The following is a 21,640-nucleotide window of genomic DNA, read 5'->3' on the forward strand; positions in this document are numbered from 1 at the left end:
AAGAATAAAACTGGATCCTTACACAAAAAACACTCAAAAGATTAAAGACTTAAACATAATTCCTGAGACCATAAAAGAAACACAGAGGAAAAGCATCCTGTGTTGGCAAGGATTTTTTGGATTACACCAAAATCAAAAGCAATGAAAGCAAAAATCAAACTGAAAAGCTTTTGCACAGCAAAGAAAATAATCAACAAACTGAAAAGGCAACTTCTGGAATATCTGCAAAGCATACATCTGATTAAATTTTACTATCTAAAATATGTAGGGAATTCCTATAATAGCGAAAATTAAATAACCCTACTAAAAATGGGTAAAGGAGCTGAACAGACATGGTTTTCAAAGAAAATATACAAATGGCCAATAAGTATATGAAGGGATGCTCAACATCACTCATCATCAGGGAAATGCAAATCAAAACAATGAGATATTACCTCACGCCTGTTAGGATGGCCATCATCAGAAAGTCAAAAGAGAAGTATTGGTGAGGATGTGGAAAACATTTGTACTTTGGTGAAAGCATAAATTGGTACAACCCCTATGGAAAACAGTGTGGAGGGATCCCTGGGTGGCGCAGCGGTTTGGCGCCTGCCTTTGGCCCAGGGCGCGATCCTGGAGACCCGGGATCGAATCCCACGTCGGGCTCCTGGTGCATGGAGCCTGCTTCTCCCTCTGCCTATGTCTCTGCCTCTCTCTCTCTCTGTGTATGACTATCATAGATAAATAAAAATTAAAAAAAAAAACAGTGCGGAGATTCCTCAAAAAAATTAAAAGTAGAACTACCATATAATCCATCAATTGCACTTGTGGGTATGTATCTAAAGGAAATAAAATCACCATCTTGAAGAGATACCTGCATTCCTACGTTCACTACAGCATCATTCACGGTAGTGAAAATATGGAACAACCTAAGCATTCACCAACAGAAGAATGGCTAAAGAAAATGTGGTATAGACATACGACGGAGCATCATGCAGCTTTAAAACAGAAGGAAGTCCTGTCATTTGCAACAACAAATGTATGAACCTGGAAGGTATCGTGTCAAGTGAAATAAGCCCTACACGGAAAGACAAATATTGCACGGTCTCACGTGTATATGGAAAAGTCAAATGCATACTAATAGCACAAGAATGGAGGTTAAAGAAGCTGGAGAGTGGAAGAAACGAGGAGATACGAATCCAAGGGTACAATGTGCTATTTATGATTAAGTTCTCAAAAACTAATTATAATATGGTAACAGTCCTATAGTTTATAATATTATATCCTGAAATTTGCTAAGACAGTAAGTCTTAGTAGACCTCAAGTATCTCATCACAGATACACAACAGATAACTATGGGATGGGACAGATCTGTTAATTAGTCTCATCGTGACAATCATTTCACAACACATACCAAAATATCATGTTTTACACCTTAAATATATAGTTATTTGTCAAAAACCAAATCAAAAACTAAAGAAATAAAATTCCTTCTGAGTTTGGTTATTATCACAGCATTCAAAAGATCCAAGATAAAAAGGACAAGTGATTCTTACTAGTAAATAAGAAAAATTAAGTTTTTTTATATGCATCTCTTAATGAAATAGTGCTTTTTTTCCCCAATTAATGTATCACCTTTTAAGTCACCTTTTAAGGTGACTACTACTTAATTCTAGATTGAGGGCAGCCCAGGTGGCTCAGTGGTTTAGCACCGCCTTCAGCCCAGGGCGTCATCCTGGAGTCCTGGGATCGAGCCCCACGTTGGGCTCCCTGCATGGTGCCTGCTTCTCCCTCTGCCTGTGTCTCTGCCTCACGCTCTCTCTCTCTCTCTGTGTGTGTCTATCATGAATAAATAAATAAAAATCTTTAAAAAAAAATTCTAGATTGAGTTCAGCATAAATCTCAATTGATCAATTGCCAGGTTTCTGTTTTCCTATTATAGGGATACAGAAATAAAGTAGACATTATTATAGCAATTTCCATCAACTTGCTTTATTTTCTATTTAAATGTCACCAAATAAAATGACGAGCAAAAATTATTTTTGAATCGTTTAGCAATTCAAAATAAATCCTTCATCTCTGTCAAAAGCAAGGAGCTGTAAGCCATGTAATTTTTTTTTAATTTTTTTTTTATTTTTATTTATTTGTTATAGTCACAGAGAGAGAGAGAGAGAGAGGCAGAGACACAGGCAGAGGGAGAAGCAGGCTCCACGCACCGGGAGCCCCACGTGGGATTCGATCCCGGGTCTCCAGGATGGCGCCCTGGGCCAAAGGCAGGCGCCAAACCGCTGCGCCACCCAGGGATCCCTAAGCCATGTAATTTACAGATGATTTATGACATCATTTGTCTAGCACTTTCTCAAAACTAACACATCTCGGATTTTCCTTTGGGATGGTGACCTGGAGGCATCTGCACTCTAGGACCAGATCAAGGCGAGACAAGTTGGCTGAGAGAGGTGCCTTTCCCTGGCCAACTCAGAGTCTGTGAAAAGGGAGCAGAGAAAGCACTTGCATGGGGGGCTCTTTTCTAGAAGGAAGAGCCTTAGGAATGAGTACTTACGAACTAAGGAGTCATACAGTGATTCTATTAAAATGATACTTGTCCCTCTACATCCCTGGAGAAATGGTCTTGTTTTCCCAGAAGGTCCCCCAGCTCAAAAAAGCCCAGGTAGCAAGAGTGGGAAGTGATTCTGAGTTCTAGTCGCCAGACAGCACACACAAGCAGAAGTGGCTACTTAGAGTAGGTTTTTCCAAGGAATTTTTAGAAAAATGGAAGCTTGGCATGCAGAAACAAGGACGGGCTATTCTGCTGACTACACTCAGCGCCGGCCCTGGTGTCATTCTGCGAAACCTCCTGGGATCCCGTATTTCTCACCTTCTAAAGGGCACCCTCTGCAGATTGCTGAGCACTCGGTCCACATCACTGCAGCTGGAGCCAGACAGAAACCAGGAGGTGCCCTCGACAGCCTCTGGCTTCAAGGAGCCTCTTCCTTATTTCCTTATTTGAATCATCCGCTTCGAAAATTCAACGCAAGTGGGAAGAGGCTGCGTGGGTGATGTTAGGAAGCCAGCAGCTCAGGCAAAGAGGAAGAGGGCAGCCTCAGGATGCATCATTCCAGGAGGGCTACCGTGATGTCACAAGTTCCCGGCAGCACGGGGAAGGGCGCCGGGGAACAGTCAGGTGGACACAGGCCATACAGAGGCGTCTGGTAACTGGCGGACTTACAGAGAGCGCCTCCACAGAAAACCTCGTGCCCCTTCACTTTTTTCCCTTCTCCCTCCCTCAACCCTACTCACTAGTGGTAGAAAAAGCGTATGGACAGACAGGAGAAGAGGAGGCAAAAGACCAGACAACACCACCTTTCCCCTCCTACAGGTGTCTGGATGGGCTGGAAGAAAAGGAACAAGCTTGGAAGAGGTTTAAGTGTTGATTTAGAACTATCTGAAAGTTGTGATACCTGAACATGTGACTTAATACCTAACAATGACCAGAGCAGCTACGATTTTTGCCAAGACGTCTTCAAAGACACGGAAGGCGAATCCTGGAGTATGTCTGAGAGTAATACAGGGATAAAAACTAAGTTGTTTGCTACTCACATTCTGCCAAATTTAGCCCATTCAACACATTGGTTACCATAAATTAAACGGAATAATAATGAAAACTACAAAAAGTTGCTCTGGAAAAAAGTCGCAGATCATAAAGGGAAGTGGATTTACAAACTGTAAAATCACAGAGATGTTGATCATCATAATTATACCAACTTTCTCCCAGGCCCTCTGTCATTTTCCATTTTAGCTCACAAGGGCTCTTTTGTCAGCATCTGGAACCTTCATCTATCATCTTTTCCCTTTAACTCAGGTGTCTCTAATTACAAGGATCCCCAAATTAGCTTCCTTTACTCCCAAATAAATTCTCAATGAATGTAATTTCTGTGTTTGGCTAATGTTTGTCTCTTTTGGCTTCATTTTATTCTGCACCAGTAGTATCAGCTTAGAGAAATGTTACTTCTGCTGAATTCATTCGTATAAGGTAAAGCAATCTCATCTTTTTAAAGATGGAAATGAAAAAACGAAAACTAAAACTTACCCCGTCCAAGTCTTTACCTTTAGGTTCATTAAAAACAGGCACACTTTTTGCTAGATTTAAAAATGTAGCATATTTGCTCTCTGGTCTGCAAGAGTGGCAGGCTAGTGAAGTGTGCTTCAAACCCAACCCAGACATTACTAAATTAAAATGACAACTAATATGCTTTTACAGAAAGCACGGTTAGCTTTAGTTATATATGCAGTTCGTGTTTAGCCTCTCAAACACGTGTCCCAGCACACCTGGTCACTCTGATAAGCCTTTCATTTGCAGCTGTGCTTTTTTTTTTCTATCGTTTGACAGATTATTATGATTCTGATCCAGAATTCCGAGTTTCCAGAAACAGGTACTAGAGCCTGTATTTCCCTCATTTTTATGAGGTTGAAGAATGTTCTGTCCTCCTATCTGGACATGTTATCTCTCTAATGATGCAACTCATCAGTTCTTATTGCTCCTTACCTTTCTACCTTATTACTGTCAGAGGGCAGGAAGTAGATACCAATCAACCCTAAATATCTTTAATAAAAGAGCAGTATGGCAAAAACAAAAAAACCCTCCCAAAGCAGCGCTACTTCCCTCTTTATCTTTTTTGTTATTGTGTTAAGAACATAGAGCATGCGACCTACCCTCTTGAACATTCAAGTAGACAGCACAGTATTGTTCACTGCAAGCCTAATACTGCACAGCAGGTCTCCACAACTATTCATCCTGCATAATTGAAACGTTAGACGCCTTGAAGAGCAACTCCCCATTTCCCCATCCTCCCACTTCCTGATTTGTTTCCAACAACCTATTTCTTTGCTTTCATCTCCGTGGTACCAAGATCTATCCTTGCCCTCCATGGGATATTATTAATGCTTGTGAGTTAATTAATGCTGTGAGGCGCTCACAGGATGGTCATTATCTGCAGGCACAATGTTATCAGGAGATCTGTGATGACTACATGACCGTCATTCTTCTCATGTTCCCTTTTCTTTCAGGTGGTACCATTAAAGGTATGGGATAAAAATCAAGTAATGAAATGTCTGGAAATGGTAAAAAAGCTGTACAAGTCTAGTGACGATGTTTCTGTGCCTCTATTCATACAGAACAAAACCTTCCCTGGCTCACTGAGACACTAAGAGACAATGACTTACAAATCCATCAGTAGTTTCCAACATAACCAGAGTACATACAGTTCACCTACATGCCCTTCCCTCCATTACAAAATAAAAACTTTAAAAGATTAACTCACTACTACTCTTTATAAATCAGACTTGTCTCTAAACACACTTTTCTGGATCTCAGATTCTATATTCTGAGTTATGCACCAACCTCACATGCTGTTTCCACCTAATTGCTGGCAGGAAATAGGAACTACAGGAATGAAATAGGCAGTGGCTAGAAATCTTGATTAAGTTTATTGGAAATATGGGCTAAATGAGGCACTTTAATTAGTACCAGACAGAAGGACGAATTGATCTTCAATACCACACAAACTGTTGAAGCTATAAAATTTAGAAAACGTGTCTGAGGCATGAGTCACTATAATGATGGAGGAGATGAATCTCTTTCCTGTTGTGCAAGAGGAGTTCAAGATAAAAGTAACCACTGCTGAAAGGCTGCAGTTGTTCAGCATTCGGAAGACACGTTTTTAAGGTAATCTACCCCTGGGAAACAATAATAAATATAAATCATTTAATTCATTTTACAGTTAACTCTGTCCATAAGGAAAGAGAAAAGGTATTTAGCTGAATTTCTTTGTGGTAAGAACAAAAAGAATACTGAAGGATTATGGTAATATTTTCTAACTTGTAAGTATTTTAATTCATTTCAATTGTCCACTTAGATGTTGCCTATTATCAGAACCTTTTTGTGAATCCATCATAAATTAGATGAGAAACATCTTCTGAAAATTTATTTGTGAAAAGTTAGTTACTGATATAAAAGTTAATTCATTTGATAGACCAAATATTTAAGTATCAAATAAATTTTGTAGAAATTATGCTAAATGAAAAAAGCCAGATACAAAAGACCACATCGTGCATGATTTCATTTATATGAAACATCCAGGAAAAAAATAAAACAATAGCACTAGAAAGTAGATGAGTGGCTTCCTGGAACTGGCAGTTGGAACACTGTAAACAGGCATGAGGGACTTTTGGAAGTGATGGGTCTTAAAACTGAATTGACAGCAGCACAAGTTGATAGCTGTACAAGTGCATAAATTTGCTAAAAACCATCTACTTGACAATGGAAGAATTTTATGCTGTATAAATTATACCTCAATAAAGCTTTTTAAATAGATTCTGTAAAAATAACATGGTATTCAGATTCCTAGGGCATTTGCACTCCCTCAAGATTTCATCGACTATCACTGTCCTCGTGTTCATGCCCCCTCTAACCTACAAATTCATATGTTGAGGCCACTAATCCTCGGTGTGATGGTGCTTGGAGTTAGGGAGCTTGAATGAGGTCATGGAGGTGGGGAGGTGGTGGCCTGTCCCTCCACTATGTGTGGGCACAGTGAAAACTTAGCCATGTGTAAACCAGGAAGAGGGCCCTCACCAAGAATCTGACTCTGCTGATGCCCTGATCTCAAACTTAGAGCTCCAGAACTATGAAAAATAAATGTTTGCTGTTTGAACCATCCAATCTATGGTATTTTTATTGTAGCAGCCCAAACTGAAAAGTGTGGTGCTGCTATAACAAATATCTAAACATGTAGAGGCAGGTTTGGGGTTGGATTAATTTTGAGGTGCATGCCAGAAAGAGCCAGTATCACAATGAAGGGACTCTAAAGTAGATTCTGGTGAAGAATCAAAGAAAAGAGAGCTATAGAGGAAGCTTCCATCTTCTCAGAGACTACATAATAATTATGAACAGAATGTTTGTAAAAATACAGATGGTAAAGACTATTTTGATGTGTTCTCAGTGGAAATGAGCAACATGTTATTGGAAACTGTAAGAAAGATGATATTTGTTATCAGTGGCACAGAACCTGGCTGAATTATTTTCATGTTCTAGTGTTTTTTAAAATGTAGGACTTCCATTCAATGAAACTGGGGACTGACCTGAGGAAATGTCCTAGCAAAGTGTTGAAGGAGCAGCTTGGTTGCTCCCAACCACTTACAGTAAAATGCAATGAGAAAATGAATTAAAAACAATTGTTATGCAAAAGTTACCACATCATAAATTACCAAGTCTCAGCCTGTTCATATCACAAAAAATGAAAAAGCATTTCATTAGCACTCCTAAAGGTGCGGCTGACCAACCATTTAATCAGGTAGTAAGTGCAGCTATCCAACCATCCCAGCAGGAACCCTACTGCTTTGAACCAAAGGAGATGGAAAGAAATGAAGGAAGGCTTCATTTCCTCAATTCCTACAAAATTAGACCAGAGATTCAGCTGTGAACACATTCTTGCCTTCAAGACAAGGGTGGAATGACTACAAAGGTGATTCAGAGATCATTATGGCTGCCAACCCCAGCACAGGACTCTAGTGCAACAAGCCTGTGGGGGTTTGGGGGAGTATGGCAGGGGCACATAGGACTATCTCCACCTCCGTTTCAAAGGCTTAGACTTCTGCCTAGCAGAGCCTTGTGGATGGGGCCACTGCTTGGTTTCAACATGCCAGATGGAAGCCACCAGGAGTACAGGGTTAAGTACCCATCCAGCAGAACCACACAGATGTGGTCACTGCCTTAGTGGGTCCAAAAGACAAAGCATGGTACCAAAGAAGAGTATTCTTGAGACTTAATGACTAAAGGAATTTATCTTGCTAGGTTTTAGATTTACTTGGAAATTAATGAAACAATAAAAAAAATCAATCAATAGAACAAAACTTGTTTTTTTTTTAAAATCAGGAAATTTTTTTAGCTAGATGGACTAAGAAAAAGACAAAAGATTCAAATGACTAGAATTCACTGAATTCATTTTAGAAAAGAGGGAGTATTTTATGGAAATGAAACACTATAAATGAACACTATAAACAACTGCAATATCAATAAATTAGGTAATTTGAATGAAATGGACAAATTACACCAAATACCAAAACTGACAAGAAGAGATAATATGAATAGATCTACAAGAAATAAAGATATTCAATCAGTAATGGAGAATTACCCACAAAGAAAAGCCCAGCCCTAGATGGCTTTACCGGTAAATTCTACCAAACATTTAAGGAATTCTTTTTTTTTTTTTTTTTTTTATTTATGATAGTCACAGAGAGAGAGAGAGGCAGAGACACAGGCGGAGGGAGAAGCAGGCTCCATGCACCGGGAGCCTGATGTGGGATTCGATCCCGGTTCTCCAGGATCGCGCCCTGGGCCAAAGGCAGGCGCCAAACTGCTGCGCCACCCAGGGATCCCACATTTAAGGAATTCATACCAATTCTTCATACTTCCCCCACCCCACTAAAAAAAAAAAAAAAATGAAGGGAAGACTACTTCCAAACTCATACTATGAGGCCAATATAAAACCAGGTCACCAAAAAAGATATTATAGACCACTATTTCTTAAAGAGATGCCAAAGTCCTTAAGAAAATACTGGAGAACTGAATGTAGTAACAAATAGGAATCATACATCCTGACTAGGTGCAAATCATGACAGCAATGCAAGGTTGGTTTGACACCTAAAAATTAGGTAATGTATCACGTCAACAGGATAAAAAGTAAAACCTGTATGTTCATCTCCACAGATAAAGAGAAAGCATTTAACAAAATTCAACATCTTTTCATGACAAAAACACTTTAAAGAAGCTACAAATAGAAAGGAACTTTCTCAGTTTGGTAACAGGCATCTCCAAAAAATATGCAGAGCTAGCATTTTACTTAACCATGGAAGATGTGCGCTTTCCTCCTAAAATCAGGGGGAATGTAAGGATGCCTACTCCTGCCACATCTACCCACCACTGCAGTGGAGGAACCAGTCAGGGCAATTAGGCAAAAAAATGAAATAAAAGGCATCCAGATCGGGCAAAAAGAAATACAATTATCACTTCTTGCAAGTGACATGATCTTATATAAACAGACATCTAAAAATCCAATAAAAAAACACCCATCAGAATAAACAAGTTCAACAAGGGTGTAGCACATAAAGCCAATAGTTAAAGAGTCATCTTTATGTACTTAATCCAAAATAACTCAGGAAACCGATTTCATTTCTAATAGCATCAAAAATAATAAAATGCTAGGAATAAATTTAACCACAGAAGTGCAAAACTTACACTTTGAAAACTACAGACTATTAAAAGAAACAAAGGTCCAAAAACCAGAGAGACACTCTATGTTCATGCATAGGAAGACCTGACATTGTTCATTAAGATGGCAGTACTCCCCACATTGACCAGATTCAACACAATCTCTACCAAAATCCCAGCTGGAAATATTTGCAAAGTCTTTGTAGAAATGGAAAAAAAATTATCCTAAAGGTCACATGGAAATTCAGAATAGCCAAAATAATCTTGAAAAAGAACATAGCCAGAGAGAGGGGCAAGATGGCGGAGGAGCAGGGTCTCCAGGTCACCTGTCCTCAGCAAATTACCTAGAAAACCATCCAATCATCCTGAAAACCTACGAATTCGGCCTCAGATTTAAAGAGAGACCAGCTGGAACGCTCCAGTGAGAAGAGTTCGCGCTTCTATCAAGGTAGGGAGACGGGGAAAAAGAAATAAAGGAACAAAAGGCCTCCAAGGGGGAGGGCCCCGCGAGGAGCCGGGCTGAGGCCGGGGCGAGTGTCCCCAGGACAGGAGAGCCCCGTCCCGGAGGAGCAGGAGCTGCACCGACCTTCCCCGCGGAAAGGGGCTCCCCGGGAATTGGAGCAGGATCCCCAGAAAGGCGGGGACGCCCTCGGGCTCCCTGGGACAGTAACAGAGGAACTGCGCCCCGGGAATGCGCCGAGCTCCCTAAGGGCTGCAGCGCTCGGCGGGACCGGAGCAGCTCGGAGGGGCTCGGGCGGCGGCTCCGCGGAGGGGGCTGCGGGGCTCCGGGAACAGCTCAGCGGCGGCGGCTCGGGCGGAGGAAGAAGCTCCGCGGAGGGGGCGGCGCGGCTCCGGGAACAGCTGGAGGGGCTCGGGCGGCGGCTCCGCGGAGGGGGCTGCGGGGCTCCGGGAACAGCTCAGCGGCGGCGGCTCGCGCAGAGGAAGAAGCTCCGCGCGGAGGGGGCTGCGCGGCTCCGGGAACAGCTCGGAGGGGCTCGGGCGGCGGCTCCGCGGAGGGGGCTGCGGGGCTCCGGGAACAGCTCAGCGGCGGCGGCTCGCGCAGAGGAAGAAGCTCCGCGCGGAGGGGGCTGCGCGGCTCCGGGAACAGCTCGGAGGGGCTCGGGCGGCGGCTCCGCGGAGGGGGCTGCGCGGCTCCGGGAACAGCTCAGCGGCGGCGGCTCGCGCAGAGGAAGAAGCTCCGCGCGGAGGGGGCTGCGCGGCTCCGGGAACAGCTCGGAGAGGCTCGGGCGGCGGCTCCGCGGAGGGGGCTGCACCGCCGGGAGCGCGAATCCAACAGCGCAGGCCCCGGAGCACAGGGCGCCGGGACACAGCCCAGGATCCGGCCTCCCCCGGGACAGGCAGAGGCCGGGAGGGCCCAGGACAGCAAGGACGCTCCTGCCTGGAACTGAGCAGATCAGCGGCCCCGCCCCGGAGCCCCCAGGCCCTGCAGAAGGAGAGCCCCGGAGCTACTGCGGGGGCTGGATCCAGGGTCCCAGAGCTGCCCCCGCCACTGGGGCTTCCTCCCGGGGCCTCACGGGGTCAACAACCCCCACCGAGCCCTGCACCAGGCAGGGGCAGAGCAGCTCCCCCAAGTGCCAACACCTGAGAATCAGCACAGCAGGCCCCTCCCCCAGAAGACCAGCGAGACGGACCAGTTCCAAGGGAAGTCAAGGGACTTAAACTACACAGAATCGGAAGATACTCCCCCGTGGTTTTTTTTGTTTTTTGTTTTTTTGTTTTTGTTTTTGTTTTTTTTTGTTTTTTTTTGTTTTGTTTTGTTTTGTGCTTTTTTTCTCTCTCTTTCTTCTTGATTTCTGATTGCTTCCCCCACCCCCCCCTTTTTTCTTTTTTCTCCTTTCTTTCTTTTTCTTTCTTTTTCTTCTCTTTTTCCCCTATTTTTTTCTTCTTTCTCTTTTTTCTTTTTCTCTTTTCTTTCCTTCTCTCTCTTTTTCTCCTTTTCCCAATACAACTTGTTTTTGGCCACTCTGCACTGAGCAAAATGACTAGAAGGAAAACCCCTCAAAAAAAAGAATCAGAAACAGCCCACTCTCCCACAGAGTTACAAAATATGGATTACAATTCAATGTCAGAAAGCCAATTCAGAAGCACTATTTTACAGCTACTGGTGGCTCTAGAAAAAACCATAAAGGACTCAAGAGACTTCATGACTGCAGAATTTAGATCTAATCAGGCAGAAATTAAAAATCAATTAAATGAGATGCAATCCAAGCTAGAAGTCCTAACGACGAGGCTTGACGAGGTGGAAGAACGAGTGAGTGACATAGAAGACAAGTTGATGGCAAAGAGGGAAACTGAGGAAAAAAGAGACAGGCAATTAAAAGACCATGAGGATAGATTAAGGGAAATAAATGATAGTCTGAGGAAGAAAAACCTACGTTTAATTGGGGTTCCCGAGGGCGCGGAAAGGGACAGAGGGCCAGAATATGTATTTGAACAAATCCTAGCTGAAAACTTTCCGAATCTGGGAAGGGAAACAAGCATTCAGATCCAGGAAATAGAGAGATCCCCCCCTAAAATCAACAAAAACCGTTCAACACCTCGACATTTAATAGTGAAGCTTGCAAATTCCAAAGATAAGGAGAAGATCCTTAAAGCAGCAAGAGAAAAAAAGTCCCTGACTTTTATGGGGAGGAATATTAGGGTAACAGCAGACCTCTCCACAGAGACCTGGCAGGCCAGAAAGGGCTGGCAGGATATATTCAGGGTCCTAAATGAAAAGAACATGCAACCAAGAATACTTTACCCTGCAAGGCTTTCATTCAAAATGGAAGGAGAGATAAAGAGCTTCCAAGACAGGCAGGAACTGAAAGAATATGTAACCTCCAAACCAGCTCTGCAAGAAATTTTAAGGGGGACTCTTAAAATTCCCCTTTAAGAAGAAGTTCAGTGGAACAATCCACAAAAACAAGGACTGAATAGATATGATGACACTAAACTCATATCTATCAATAGTAACTCTGAATGTGAACGGGCTTAATGACCCCATCAAAAGGCGCAGGGTTTCAGACTGGATAAAAAAGCAGGACCCATCTATTTGCTGTCTACAAGAGACTCATTTTAGACAGAAGGACACCTACAACCTGAAAATAAAAGGTTGGAGAACCATTTACCATTCAAATGGTCCTCAAAAGAAAGCAGGGGTTGCCATCCTTATATCAGATAAATTAAAATTTACCCCGAAGACTATAGTGAGAGATGAAGAGGGACACTATCTCATACTCAAAGGATCTATCCAACAAGAGGACTTAACACTCCTCAATATATATGCCCCGAATGTGGGAGCTGCCAAATATTTAAACCAATTAATAACCAAACTCAAGAAATACCTTGATAATAATACACTTATACTTGGTGACTTCAATCTAGCTCTTTCTACCCTGGATAGGTCTTCTAAGCACAATATCTCCAAAGAAACGAGAGCTTTAAATGATACACTGGACCAGATGGATTTCACAGATATCTACAGAACTTTACATCCAAACTCAACTGAATACACATTCTTCTCAAGTGCACATGGAACTTTCTCCAGAATAGACCACATACTGGGTCACAAATCGGGTCTGAACCGATACCAAAAGATCGGGATAGTCCCCTGTATATTCTCAGACCATAATGCCTTGAAATTAGAACTTAATCACAACAAGAAATATGGAAGGACCACAAACACGTGGAGGTTAAGGACCATCCTGCTAAAAGATGAAAAGGTCAACCAGGAAATTAAGGAAGAATTAAAAAGATTCATGGAAACTAATGAAAATGAAGATACAACCGTTCAAAATCTTTGGGATGCAGCAAAAGCAGTCCTGAGGGGGAAATACATCGCAATACAAGCATACATTCAAAAACTGGAAAGATCTCAAATTCAAAAGCTCACCTTACACATAAAGGAACTAGAGAAAAAGCAACAAATAGACCCCACCCCCAGCAGAAGAAGAGAGTTAATTAAAATTCGAGCAGAACTCAATGATATCGAGACCAAAAGAACTGTGGAACAGATCAACAGAACCAGGAGTTGGTTCTTTGAAAGAATTAATAAGATAGATAAACCATTAGCCAACCTTATTAAAAAGAAGAGAGAGAAGACTCAAATTAATAAAATCATGAATGAGAAAGGGGACATCACTACCAACACCAAGGAAATACAAACGATTTTAAAAACATATTATGAACAGCTGTACGGCAATAAATTAGGCAATCTAGAAGAAATGGACGCATTCCTGGAAAGCCACAAACTACCAAAACTGGAGCAGGAAGAAATAGAAAACCTGAACAGGCCAATAACCAGGGAGGAAATTGAAGCAGTCATCAAAAACCTCCCAAGACACAAGAGTCCAGGGCCAGATGGCTTCCCAGGGGAATTCTATCAAACGTTTAAAGAAGAAATCATACCTATTCTACTAAAGCTGTTTGGAAAGATAGAAAGAGATGGAGTACTTCCAAATTCGTTCTATGAGGCCAGCATCACCTTAATTCCGAAACCAGACAAAGACCCCACCAAAAAGGAGAATTACAGACCAATATCCCTGATGAACATGGATGCAAAAATTCTCAACAAGATACTAGCCAATAGGATCCAACAACACATTAAGAAAATTATTCACCATGACCAAGTAGGATTTATCCCTGGGACACAAGGCTGGTTCAACACTCGTAAAACCATCAATGTGATTCATCATATCAGCAAGAGAAAAACCAAGAACCATATGATACTCTCATTAGATGCAGAGAAAGCATTTGACAAAATACAGCATCCATTCCTGATCAAAACCCTTCAGAGTGTTGGGATAGAGGGAACTTTCCTCGACATCTTAAAAGCCATCTACGAAAAGCCCACAGCAAATATCATTCTCAATGGGGAAGCACTGGGAGCCTTTCCCCTAAGATCAGGAACAAGACAGGGATGTCCACTCTCACCACTGCTGTTCAACATCGTTCTGGAAGTCCTCGCCTCAGCAATCAGACAACAAAAAGACATTAAAGGCATTCAAATTGGCAAAGAAGAAGTCAAACTCTCCCTCTTCGCCGATGACATGATACTCTACATAGAAAACCCAAAAGCCTCCACCCCCAGATTGCTAGGACTCATACAGCAATTTGGTAGCGTGGCAGGATACAAAATCAATGCCCAGAAATCAATGGCATTTCTATACACTAACAATGAGACTGAAGAAAGAGAAATTAAGGAGTCAATCCCATTTACAATTGCACCCAAAAGCATAAGATACCTAGGAATAAACCTAACCAAAGAGGTAAAAGATCTATACCCTAAAAACTATAGAACACTTCTGAAAGAAATTGAGGAAGACACAAAGAGATGGAAAAATATTCCATGCTCATGGATTGGCAGAATTAATATTGTAAAAATGTCAATGTTACCCAGGGCAATTTATACGTTTAATGCAATCCCTATCAAAATACCATGGACTTTCTTCAGAGAGTTAGAACAAATTATTTTTAGATTTGTGTGGAATCAGAAAAGACCCCGAATAGCCAGGGGAATTTTAAAAAAGAAAACCTTAGCTGGGGGCATCACAATGCCAGATTTCAGGTTGTATTACAAAGCTGTGGTCATCAAGACAGTGTGGTACTGGCACAAAAACAGACACATAGATCAATGGAACAGAATAGAGAACCCAGAAGTGGACCCTGAAATGTACGGCCATCTAATATTCGATAAAGGAGGAAAGACTATCCATTGGAAGAAAGACAGTCTCTTCAATAAATGGTGCTGGGAAAATTGGACATCCACATGCAGAAGAATGAAACTGGACCACTCTCTTTCACCATACACAAAGATAAACTCAAAATGGATGAGAGATCTAAATGTGAGACAAGATTCCATCAAAATCCTAGAGGAGAACACAGGCAACACCCTTTTTGAACTTGGCCACAGTAACTTCTTGCAAGATACATCCACGAAGGCAAAAGAAACAAAAGCAAAAATGAACTATTGGGACTTCATCAAGATAAGAAGCTTTTGCACAGCAAAGGATACAGTCAACAAAACTAAAAGACAACCTACAGAATGGGAGAAGATATTTGCAAATGACATATCAGATAAAGGGCTAGTTTCCAAAATCTATAAAGAACTTATTAAACTCAACACCAAAGAAACAAACAATCCAATCATGAAATGGGCAAAAGACATGAAGAGAAATCTCACAGAGGAAGACATGGACATGGCCAACATGCACATGAGAAAATGCTCTGCATCACTTGCCATCAGGGAAATACAAATCAAAACCACAATGAGATACCACCTCACACCAGTGAGAATGGGGAAAATTAACAAGGCAGGAAACAACAAATGTTGGAGAGGATGCGGAGAAAAGGGAACCCTCTTACACTGTTGGTGGGAATGTGAACTGGTGCAGCCCCTCTGGAAAACTGTGTGGAGGTTCCTCAAAGAGTTAAAAATAGACCTGCCCTACGACCCAGCAATTGCACTGTTGGGGATTTACCCCAAAGATTCAGATGCAATGAAACGTCGGGACACCTGCACCCCGATGTTTCTATCAGCAATGGCCACAATAGCCAAACTGTGGAAGGAGCCTCGGTGTCCATCGAAGGATGAATGGATAAAGAAGATGTGGTTTATGTATACAATGGAATATTACTCAGCAATTAGAAACGACAAATACCCACCATTTGCTTCAACGTGGATGGAACTGGAGGGTATTATGCTGAGTGAAATAAGTCAATCGGAGAAGGACAAACAGTGTATGTTCTCATTCATTTGGGGAATATGAATAATAGTGAAAGGGAATATAAAGGAAGGGAAAAGAAATGTTGGGAAATATCAGGAAGGGAGACAGAACATAAAGACTCCTAACTCGGGGAAACGAACTAGGGGTGGTGGAAGGGGAGGAGGGCGGGTGTTGGAGGGGAATGGGTGACGGGCACTGAGGTGGACACTTGACGGGATGAGCACTGGGTGTTTTTCTGTATGTTGGTAAATTAAACACCAATAAAAGTTAAAAAAAAAAAAAAAATAAAATAAAATAAAATAAAAGCCCAAAAAAAAAAAAAAAAAAAAAAGAACATAGCCAGAAAACATATACTCGTGGTTTTAAAATGTCATACGAGGCCAACACAGAAACAGAAACCCACTGCATACAAGGCAACGGCAATCAAAATAACGTGGTGCTAGCATAAGGATGTGAATGCCCTACAATTCAGATCCAGAAACAAACCCATCTATCCATGGTAAGTTCATTTCCAAAAGGCTGCCAAGAACATTTAATGGGAAAGCAATAGTTTCTTCAACTGAAGAACTAAACAACTGAACTATTACATGCAAAAAAAGGAAACTGAACCCTTACATTCAACCACAAATAAAAATCAACGTAAAAGTAGATTAATGAGGGGTGCCTGGCTGGCTCAGTAGGATAAGCAGCTGACTCTTGGTTTCCACTCAGGTTGTGATCTCAGGGTCATGAGATTGCACCCCACACGGGGCTCTTGGCTCAGTGCAGAGTCTGCTTGAGATGCTCTCTCCGTCTTCCTCTGCCCTCCCCACATGTGCACACATGCGTGCACTTTCTCAAAATAAATAAACTTTTAGGATGGATTAATGACCTAAATTAAAGATATAAAACTATGAACATCTTAGGAGAAAACATGGGGCTAAATTTTTGTGACCTTGGACTGGGCACTAGATTCTTCACCTCAGTACCAAGAGTATAAGCAACAACAACAAAGTAGATAAATTGAATAATATCAAAAGACAATATTAAGAAAATAAAAAGATAATCCACACAATGGGGGAAGATATTTGTAAGTCATATATAAGAATATAACACCTAGGATATATAAATAGCTCTTACAACTTAAAGGACAACTCAATAAAAAAGGAGAAGACTTTATTTAAGTCTTTTTTTTTAAAGAAGATCTACAAATAGCTGCTATAGCAGATGAAAATATGTCCAACATCATTAGTCAGGAGGGAAGCGTAAATCAGATCACAATGAGATACTATTTCTTCTCTACTAGAATGACTGCATAGGGCAAATACTAAGCATTGGTGTGAATGTGAAGAGACTGAAATTCGTATACGTTGTTGATAGGAAAATAACATGGTGTAATGATTTTATTGCAGTTTGGTGGATGCTCAAAAATCTAAACATGCAATTATTGTTGCAGGTGACCCAGCAATTCCACCTATATATATATATATATATAGGCACATATATGTGTAAAACAACTGAAAACAGGGACTCCCACAGATATTTGTACGTTAGTTGCAGCATTCTTCACAGTAGCCACAAGGTGGACACAATGCACGTGTCCTCAATCTAAATGAAAGGATAAAGAAAACGCAGCATAGACGTACACTGGACTAAGATTTGGCCACGAGAAGGAAAGACATTCTGATACATGCCAGAGATGGAGGAGCCAGGAAACACCAGGTTAGGGGAAAAGCCAGTCACAAAAGAGCACATATGACATGATTCTATTTACCTGAAATGCCCAGCAGACAACTCCAGAGAGACAGACATCCAGTAGTTGGTCAGGACAGGTGCTCTGAGGCTGACAGGTAAGGGGTACAGTTGTTTCTTATTGGGGAGATGAATAGGCTCTGAAATTGCTGTTGCACAACTCTGTGAACATACTACTGCAGACTAACGGAACTGACCCTTAGAACAAAAACCCAAACCTCTCTCTGGACTCCATACACCCCACCAAAAATATCCCCCAACGATTTCCTTCTGCCTCACAGCCTCCTCCTAGATTTAAAGACTCTCTTGACAGGGCTGTTTGTTTTCATTATTTTCCCTTCCTTGTCACACCGTAACTCAGCTCTGTGTGCCTGAAGGAGTGAAGCCCACACCCTTCAATATTTACTGTGACTAAGCCATAAAAATAAGTGCAAGCAACTGAGTCAATTCTGACAGCCTAGACGGTGTGAGAAGATCAAGGAGGACAAGATATCTGTCCCTTTCTCAAGAGGGAAATATAAATGAATAGATAATAAACACATTAGTCTGAAGATTAGAATGAGCCAGAAAGATTCTGCTCCATATTGGGTCACCTCAAAGAGGCTCTCAGCAAGTGAGGCTTAAGATTTTTTTAAAAATAGGCTCCAAGCCCAGTGTGCAGACCAGTGCACCTTGGACTCTGAGACCCAGCCCTGTGCTGGAATCAAGAGTCAGGTGCTTAACTGACTGAGCCATCCACGTGCCCCAAGTCAAGATTTTTTAAATTTAAAGTCCAGTTAGTTAACCTACAGTGTACTATTAGTTTCAAGGTAGAGTTTAGTGACTCATCACTTACATATAACACCCAGTGCTCATCCCATCACCCAGTTACCCCAACCCCACCCCCCACTTCCCCTCCTGCAACCCTGTTTGTTCCCTATAGTTAAGAATCTTTATGGTTTCTCTGTTTTTATCTTATTTTAGATTTCCTTCCTTTCCCGTGTTCATCCGTTTTCTTATATTCCACATGAGTGAAATCATATCGTATTTGTTTTTCACTGCCTTATTTTGCTTAGCAAAATACACTCTAGTTCCACCCATATTACTGCAAATAGCAATATTTCATTCTTTTTGATGGCTGAGTAATATTCCATTGTCCACACACACACACACACACACACCTATTTTTAACTTCTTGAGGAAAGTCCACACTGTTTTCCAGAGTGGCTACACCCGTATGCATTCCCACCCACAGTGTAAGAGGGATCCCCTTTTTCTGCATCCTCCCCAGCATGTGCTGTTCCCTCATTTTAGCCATTCTGACCAGTGAGGGGTGGCATCTCCTTGTGGTTTTGATTTGTATTTCCCTGATGAGTGACGGTGAGCATTTTTTCATGCGTCTGTTGGCCATGTGCAGGTCTTCTTTGGAGAAATGTCTAATACCAAGAGTCCAACCACACAAAGATACACTGGAAGGTGGGAAAAGCAAGAGGAATGGCATGAAGTCCAGCAACTGACCAGGGAAAGGGCGAGGCTAGATGAGGTCCCAGGGATAAGGAGAGGCTGGTGAGGGGCAGGCCTGTAGGGCTTTGTGTAAGGCAGGGAGAAAGGTTTCAATGTGCTGCTTCTCCATCTCCTAATACTCTGTGCACATCTGTCCTGTAACACTACTGTGTCCCCACCTCAAACTAGTGCCAGCCCTAAGGAAAAGGAAAGTTTCTATTCAGCTCTATCTAACCAGCGCCTAGCCAGGATCTGAAGGGACGTTTCCTGAATGAACAGGCCACATTATCATGTTGTGACAAGACAAAAATCCTAACTCTTGAGGAACGGGAAAGAAAAAAAAAAAAAAAAAAAAAAACCTTTTCTAAAGGCAGTGTGGAAAAATGCAAATCAGGAAACTTGTCACTCAAATTCCTCAGACGAGCCTGGTTATTTCTACCAGACACAGTGATGTTTCCCAAGTTTCCATCAGTTACAAAGAACATCTTCCAAACTTAATTAAACTCATCCCAGAATTTGAAACCTAAAACTGCCAGAAAAGAACAGCTTTAGCTTCTCTGATTACTGGTTCCCTAACTCAAGTCTATTCCCTACATGTTGTAAGACACTGTGTGAGACGGTACCCACCCCCACGTCTTCGGTGTTTTATGGTCGTGGGCAACACAAGGAAGCGGAAAAACTACCAGGTTACAATTCTAGAGGACGAAATTGGATCAAGCATCACCTTTAAATAACCCAGGATAACCATGCTTTCCTTTCCAATGATTTACATTTACCTGCTTCATTATTCGCTTCTCGTCTGCAGGTTAGATTTTCTGTTTGCATGACACAGGGCTCCGCAACGGCTCTAAGACAGCACCCTTATCTAGAAAGACGCACCATGATTCTAACGTGGTTCAGACAGAGCTAACAGGTAACTGTCTCGGAGCATACGACCAAACAATGCTTCAGATAAATAAACACATTTCTTTGGAAGGGGAAAACATTTTTTTCAAGTGGCTTACTGTGGCCTTGAGGCTTCGGCCTGGTCCGTCTGCAGTTTTTCTCCTCCTTCCACTTCCATCGTACAGTAGACAATTCGATTGGGAGCAACGGACTTCAAACCTTGCACTTCCATTATGACAATCTAAAGATACAAAAAGAATTGAGATGATGCATCAGATTGGCCGTCTTTAACCATCTAGAAACATAGTGACACTGACTACAATTAGAATCACTAATGGGGTGCTCGTTTCGGCAGCACATATACTAAAATTGGAACGATACAGAGAAGATTAGCATGGCCCCTGCGCAAGGATGACATGCAAATTCGTGAAGCGTTCCATATTTAAAAAAGAAAAAAAAAGAATCACTAATGGGTAAAATTATCTGGTGACACCGATGATATCTTATCTTCCGTAGATCTACCTGCATTCACGTAGGCAGAGGAAATAGCACTTTGAGGAAGTATAGTATTGAAGGAATATCTCCTGCCAGCTTATGAAAGTAAGGCTGAAATCTCTAAATGTAAGCCCTACTGAATCGAGGTGTAAATGCAGATCCTTAAAGGTCAAGCAGAAGTAAAGTAGATTCACCCATGAAAATGGGGTGAATGTGCTAAAAGCAGTGCAGGTTGGTTTCACATTAAATGAAACACTATTTATGAATGGTGCACATCATCATCACAACTCGTGGTCAACAGTATGTGACATCATCAGAATTTTCTGCAGTTACTTACTTTAGATGACAATATTTATAAAACAATATTATAGAAAATGTGTATCTTATTATGAAATATGGAAAATAGGATTTGCCAATGAATATCTTACCACTAACTTGGCAAGGAAAAAAAAATGACATTTCCATCCACTAAAGGTACATGCTAACTCAGTGTAGTGCACCAAGAATGGGTAGAAAGACTGATATGGTTTCTATATCTATAAACTCCTGGAAAAATGGTAAACAAATATTTTTCAAGTGGGCTTTTCACATTCATATAAATAGCTATTGATTTTAAAATACTGTAACCTAATATTTTCACTGGGTGTACACATAAACAAGTTTTATTAAGTACTTTTTGTAATTTTTTTCCCAATCAAAACTTGCATCTTCATTCCTAAGTTCTTGAAACTCATGAAATATATTCAATGGCATTTTTATAACACGCTCATTCACGTCTTCACTGATCTCATGGTATACTTGCACAAACAAGGCTAACAGCATTCATGCTATGCAGCTACCAAAACAGCCATTAGAAATATCATCATATCATTATGTATTGATCACGTAATACATTATCAGAGTCACTACACTTTTCACTAAGTCGTGATATGAATCTTGAGGCCAAAGGTCTCAGAGAAGCCATCTCAAAACCACTCTGCCTTCCACTCTTCAGCACAACAGAAGGGCTATGCTCGTAAATACAAACGGCTATTTTTTCTTAAAAATGAGAAACTAATCACCAAAAAAAGAAATG

At 41.5% G+C, this 21,640-nt stretch overlaps 1 protein-coding gene and 1 non-coding gene across 22 annotated transcripts in view; one reads left to right on the forward strand and one right to left on the reverse strand.

Moving 5' to 3' along the window:
• The window catches only part of CADPS2 (calcium dependent secretion activator 2), a 457,875-nt gene that overhangs the window by 249,572 nt on the left and 186,663 nt on the right, over positions 1–21,640 (reverse strand). For all 21 annotated transcript variants that reach the window (XM_041727924.1, XM_041727925.1, XM_041727927.1 and 18 more), the window contains exon 6: positions 20,190–20,311. In XM_041727924.1, coding sequence (XP_041583858.1) covers positions 20,190–20,311 — 122 coding nt within the window. The remainder of the gene's footprint in view (positions 1–20,189; positions 20,312–21,640) is intronic.
• Positions 20,410–20,516, forward strand: LOC121475173. The gene has a single exon (XR_005983642.1). It is a non-coding gene; the product is annotated as a U6 spliceosomal RNA (small nuclear RNA).

This window comes from Vulpes lagopus, chromosome 13 (assembly GCF_018345385.1).
Source record: "Vulpes lagopus strain Blue_001 chromosome 13, ASM1834538v1, whole genome shotgun sequence".
Taxonomy (NCBI): domain Eukaryota; kingdom Metazoa; phylum Chordata; class Mammalia; order Carnivora; family Canidae; genus Vulpes; species Vulpes lagopus.